The sequence below is a fragment of the Hibiscus syriacus genome, unplaced genomic scaffold, assembly GCF_006381635.1.
Source record: "Hibiscus syriacus cultivar Baekdansim isolate YM2019G1 unplaced genomic scaffold, ASM638163v2 tig00112738_pilon, whole genome shotgun sequence".
NCBI classification, from domain to species: domain Eukaryota; kingdom Viridiplantae; phylum Streptophyta; class Magnoliopsida; order Malvales; family Malvaceae; genus Hibiscus; species Hibiscus syriacus.
The window spans coordinates 9,691,697-9,696,682 of record NW_024063392.1 but is presented as its reverse complement, the minus strand read 5'-3'; the positions used below and the strand labels follow the sequence as shown (position 1 = coordinate 9,696,682).

The window sequence follows — 4,986 nt, the reverse complement described above, 5'->3', positions numbered from 1 at the left end:
TCTAGAATCGAGCCATTTAATAATGTTTTTATTATCACCTTCTTTACAACTGGGTTGAGCCTTCTTTGGGGTTCAACAGAATTATTGGGCATTCATCAAGTAGAATTTGTGCATGCAAATAGTAGGGCTTATGCCCTTCAAGTCAGCCATAGTCCAACCTAGAACTCTCTTATACTGAGATAACACATTTATTAAGCTATTTTCTTGCTTAGGTTTAAGACTAGAAGATAAAACATAGTCAAAGTTTCACAACTACCCAAATACACATATTTAAGATGTAATGACAAAGGTTTTAACTCTAAATTGGGTGCATGCTCAAGTAAAGGTTTTGGAGGTATAAATTGAGAAAAATCTAAGGATTCAAATTGTTGGAACCATTGGCGTACCCCATGGCGTAGCTGAAATAAACTTGACGGTCTCACCAGCGATCCATGTACGATAAAAACGAAAATAGGAGGAAGGATACGATTACCTACATTGGGTTCCTTGAAAACATCAAGGTTTCAACAAAAGTAATAGTGATCACGAACGATTTGAATCGCAAACCTCCATAAAAAGGTCTCAGCATCTACTTGGTTTACCCGGTTGAGAGCAAATAATTTTTTTAACTTTTCTCAAAAACGGTTTTGAGAAAATCGACTAAAAGATCAAGAAGACAACTGCTAGACCCTTTCTTATCTTTATATACGCGTGTTACCCTAACCTTTAGGGTTTTTTAATTCTGAATTAATTAAAAATATTATTTTAATTATTTCAAAAAAAAACTTCTTTAATTATTCTGAATTAAATATTTATTAAAAGAGTTGTAATCATAATTGCATTCTTTTAATGTCCACTTATTTTATTCAAGACAATTAAATTATATGTATATAATATATATATATATATATATTAGTTCTAATTAGATTGTACAATTTAATATTTGCTCACTTCAACCTTAGGATGTTACCCTGTAGGTTTTTTTAACATTAGTAGTAATTATTAGAACCATTCTAATATTACAAACAATGAGTATCATCTAGCAATATATCATTGTCACCTAAGTTACAAGAAATCATGATTCGACATATCATCTTCATGATTGACTCTTTTATGTATTACATCATTTTGTCCTTTATATCTAGAATAGGAACAAGTCTTGGGATAGTCACACTTGCATGGCTTATCTATTACTTCTTGATATCTAGAGTAGACTATAATTAACAAATGATTTGTGATATCTCATATCAACTTATTTGAGCATGGCATGCATTTCTAGTCCACTCAATCAAGTGGCCTGTGATATATTTCCTATTATATAGGAAGGACAAATATTTTCTTAATCATTCACATCCTACTGCATATATTGAGATATGTTCAATATCAATATTTATAGTGCAAAAAGCTACGAAGTATGTTTAACTGTAATAAAACATATAAGAATATATGTTGAGTTAGTAATGATCTCAAGTTTGAGGATCATACACACTACAAGAAAATATACCTTTAATGACACATAAATGATGACACACACTAATTTATGACTTGCAAAAAATGTGTGTCATAAAAAAATGACATGTTTATTAAAATCTGAACGATTTATTACTTACAATAATGTGTGTCATATTTAATAATCATAATCCAAAAAATTCAACAAATACACAGAGTACACTTTTCATTGTGTATCATCTCTAAAAATCATCTTTTAATTTCCCCATAATTTTCATTACGTAGACATGTTTTCCCGCTTATTTTTTTAAAAAATAAAAAGAAAATGGATTTCCTAATGCGAGAAAACAGCATAATCATCATTTCACATTCTGAGTTATGGTCACAGCTATGCCATCTACGGCATGGCACGCAATAAAGATTCAACCGCAACCTCGTCTCCTTCAGCGTCGGCACCCTTTATTAGTCCAATCCTTTAGGAGGAGCGACTTCGACACCTTCACTCGCCGCATGGCCTCCGATGAGGCCTGGAAGGACGCCTGGCGAACCGCCAACAACGGCTTCGAGCAATTCATTTTCGAAGCTAAAAAGACTGCTGAACGATTAGACCACCAGTACTCCATTTCCCGCCAACTCTCCTCAGCCGTCCAATCGGCTACGGAACGTGCTCGTGAAATTGACCGGGAGTTCGAGATTGGACTACATTGTCGGACTTTTTCTATGGATTTTAGCAGAAATTGGCCTAGGGTTTGTGTTTTTTTTCAAATCTGATATTTTTTTTTGGAATTTATATACTTACAATATTTTGGGGGGTGTTTGTTTGTTGATATGGTTGCAGTACAGGAAGCAGCTGAATGATTTCTTGGATACTCCACTGGGAAGAAGTTCTGCTGTAAGTAACATTTGGTCTAGTTTCAATTACATTGCATTGCTAATTCTGGGAAAAAAAATTCATACAGCAAAAGATGTAAAATACGACATGTTCTAATTGATTAAATGCTTAATATTCTATGATGCTAAGTAAATTCTTGCGTTTTACTATCTATGAAAGTTGAATCTTAGTTTTTCAAAACTACTGCAATTTAGACTTCTAAATGCTCGATTGGCTTTTGAAAGAAGAAAAGCAAAGAAGAAGAGTAAAGAATTAGACAAAGCTAGCGAATGCTTTATCTGTATATGTTGGTTAGACTCTTAGTTTTTCTTGAAGTACCCATTTCTGATACAGAGATAAGGGGATATAACCTTCAAGAATCCTCCAAATACATGAAAAACTTACAAAACCTGACCGTACCCGCAAACCCTGGGGTCCTAGTAACATAGATGATGACAATAACTTGTGTTCATGCATCCCATGTTCCATGTCTGTTCTGTTTATCTGGTTTAATAACAATTATAATGTGAAAGAAGTTATTAACATTGGTTGCTGCAGGTGGTGGTTGTTAAATGTTAAATAATTGGTGAAGTTCAAAACTCTTGAGACCTATAGTTTAACTTGCAAATATCCAATATCTTGTCTGTAACTAATTAAAAAAGGATGGGACATTTACAGAGGTTAAGTATATTCGACATCACTAGTCTTTGGTGTTTATACCTACCTGCACCACAGTTAAGCTTCAAAACCTATTTCAAGTTGGATTTGATTGAAATTTTCATATGCCAAAATTGTTTGTTGCTTTCATTTTGGGGGTTCATTTGATAGGCCTATTATTTTATATTTGTTCTATATGTTGAGCCTATGTTTAAGGGTGAGTATTATGTTATATTTAACGTCATATCAGCTCTCTATTAGTTTGTGTAGTGGTCTTATATTAAAGTAATTGGCTATAGTCCCAATGCTTATGACTCATTCATCAATATCTTCTGCATTGGAATTTAATCTTTCCAATATGTTTTTCTTCAATGCAGAGAAAATTAGTCGAAATCCTTTGGATTTTTTATTTTTTTTATTTTTATGGGAAGTGCTAGAACCTAAATACATTTTTGTTTGGGTTTGCTAGCTTATTTCTTTCAGGATAATAGAATTTATTTTATCTGTTCGCATACAATTTTCTTCCTTTGGTTTGCATTATCTGGTTGGATGTTTCGATGCATAATATTTGCCACATGGATTCTGCCGTTTGCTGGACCTCTTCTCATTGGGAATGTTGCCAAAAATCTTGTTATAAAGGTATCACTTATTTTTGTAAGATGGCTCATGTAATGCAGGACAAAGGGATGACTTGTGTAGCTTGGTTATTTTTTATTACTTGTTTTCTTTTTACGTGTAAAAGGTGTTGCTAGGTGAGTTCTTTCTGTAACATGTGGAACTTTAAGATCCAAATTAAAGTCTATCTCTTGCTTGTGATCTTTAAGTTACTTTGTTAGTAGCTGAACAAATATTTTACTTGCTTGTGTGTCATCAGTTCACGCTTTACTACCGTTTCCACTAATGGAGGAGTTCATTTACAAGGTTAAAGATGTAGCTTTCATTTTGACTAATCGTTTATTGTAAACTGTTTGTAGTGTACCCGTCAGTCGGGAGGTACTGAGTGTGGATATTATGTTTGTAAGTTCATGAAAGAGATAGTCGATAACGGACTTGAAGTGATGGTCACTAAGAATGTAAGCAAACTTTTCTGATACACATCTGTCATATCATACATACACATTAGTCATACAACTATCATATGGACTTGAAGTAGGATGCTATTCTAAACAAATTAATGCAAGTACTTGTTAGCAAGATTGAAAACTGCGAATTCGTGCCGTGATAATGTATATAATTTATAAGAGAAGTTTTACTAATTAAATGTGTAAAATTTATTTTTACATATGCTTCAAAGAATGCATATGCAAAATTGGTCATTTTAGTACTATTTGATAGTTATATACTTCACTCTAAATAAGTATAAATTATATACTTATTTCATATTTTTTACTTAGGTTGGCGATGGGAAGGAAGAATACACGGATGATGACGTTGATGATATTCGCAAAGAATGGGTTTCTTATGTGGCAAACGTTATTATGTCATGATATTTTGTATCGACATATGATTACAATATTTTTGATAACTTAATGTTAGTATGCAAATGGATTGCTTATATATAATATGATATATATATTTAGTATTATGAGGCATTAAATATGATTTAGTTTGGTTATTTGTCAATCTACAATATATATATATATATATATATATATATATATATATATATATAATTTACGTCATACTATCACGGCACACAAATGTGTGTCATCTTCATTTATGACGGGACTTCAATGATGCGCAATGCACATCATAAATGCGCGTCATAAATACGTATCATAAATGCGCGTCATGGATTTATGACACACAATTGCGCATCATTTGAGATTTATGACGGTGGTTTCAATCAAGAGCATTTGTGTATCATCTGCACCCATAGATGACGTGCAATGCGCGTCATTAAAGGGATTTTTTCTAGTAGTGACATATAGTCATTACCATGAGCAATGTTGTGACCATCACATAATAATCCAAGACATGCTCATAGTGGGTCAATCCAATAAGTCGTTATTTAACAACATATTCATGCA

At 32.6% G+C, this 4,986-nt stretch overlaps 1 protein-coding gene across 1 annotated transcript; it reads left to right on the top strand.

The window, feature by feature from the left end:
* Positions 1–1,797: 1,797 nt before the first annotated feature.
* LOC120182824 lies at positions 1,798–4,451 on the top strand. Its single transcript, XM_039187686.1, has 4 exons — positions 1,798–2,175; positions 2,267–2,320; positions 3,931–4,029; positions 4,351–4,451. Exons 1-4 carry the CDS (start codon positions 1,807–1,809, stop codon positions 4,441–4,443), a joined length of 615 nt encoding a protein of 204 aa, XP_039043617.1. The 5' UTR covers positions 1,798–1,806; the 3' UTR covers positions 4,444–4,451.
* The last annotated feature ends 535 nt before the right edge of the window (positions 4,452–4,986 follow it).

Excerpts from the sequence above, each read along its gene's own strand:
- LOC120182824 (XM_039187686.1), top strand. The coding sequence starts at position 1,807 with ATGGTCACAGCTATGCCATCTACGGCATGGCACGCAATAAAGATTCAA. Across the intron at positions 2,176-2,266 it reads TTAGCAGAAATTGGCCTAGG|TACAGGAAGCAGCTGAATGA; the intron begins GTTTGTGTTTTT and ends ATATGGTTGCAG. Across the intron at positions 2,321-3,930 it reads CACTGGGAAGAAGTTCTGCT|TGTACCCGTCAGTCGGGAGG; the intron begins GTAAGTAACATT and ends AACTGTTTGTAG.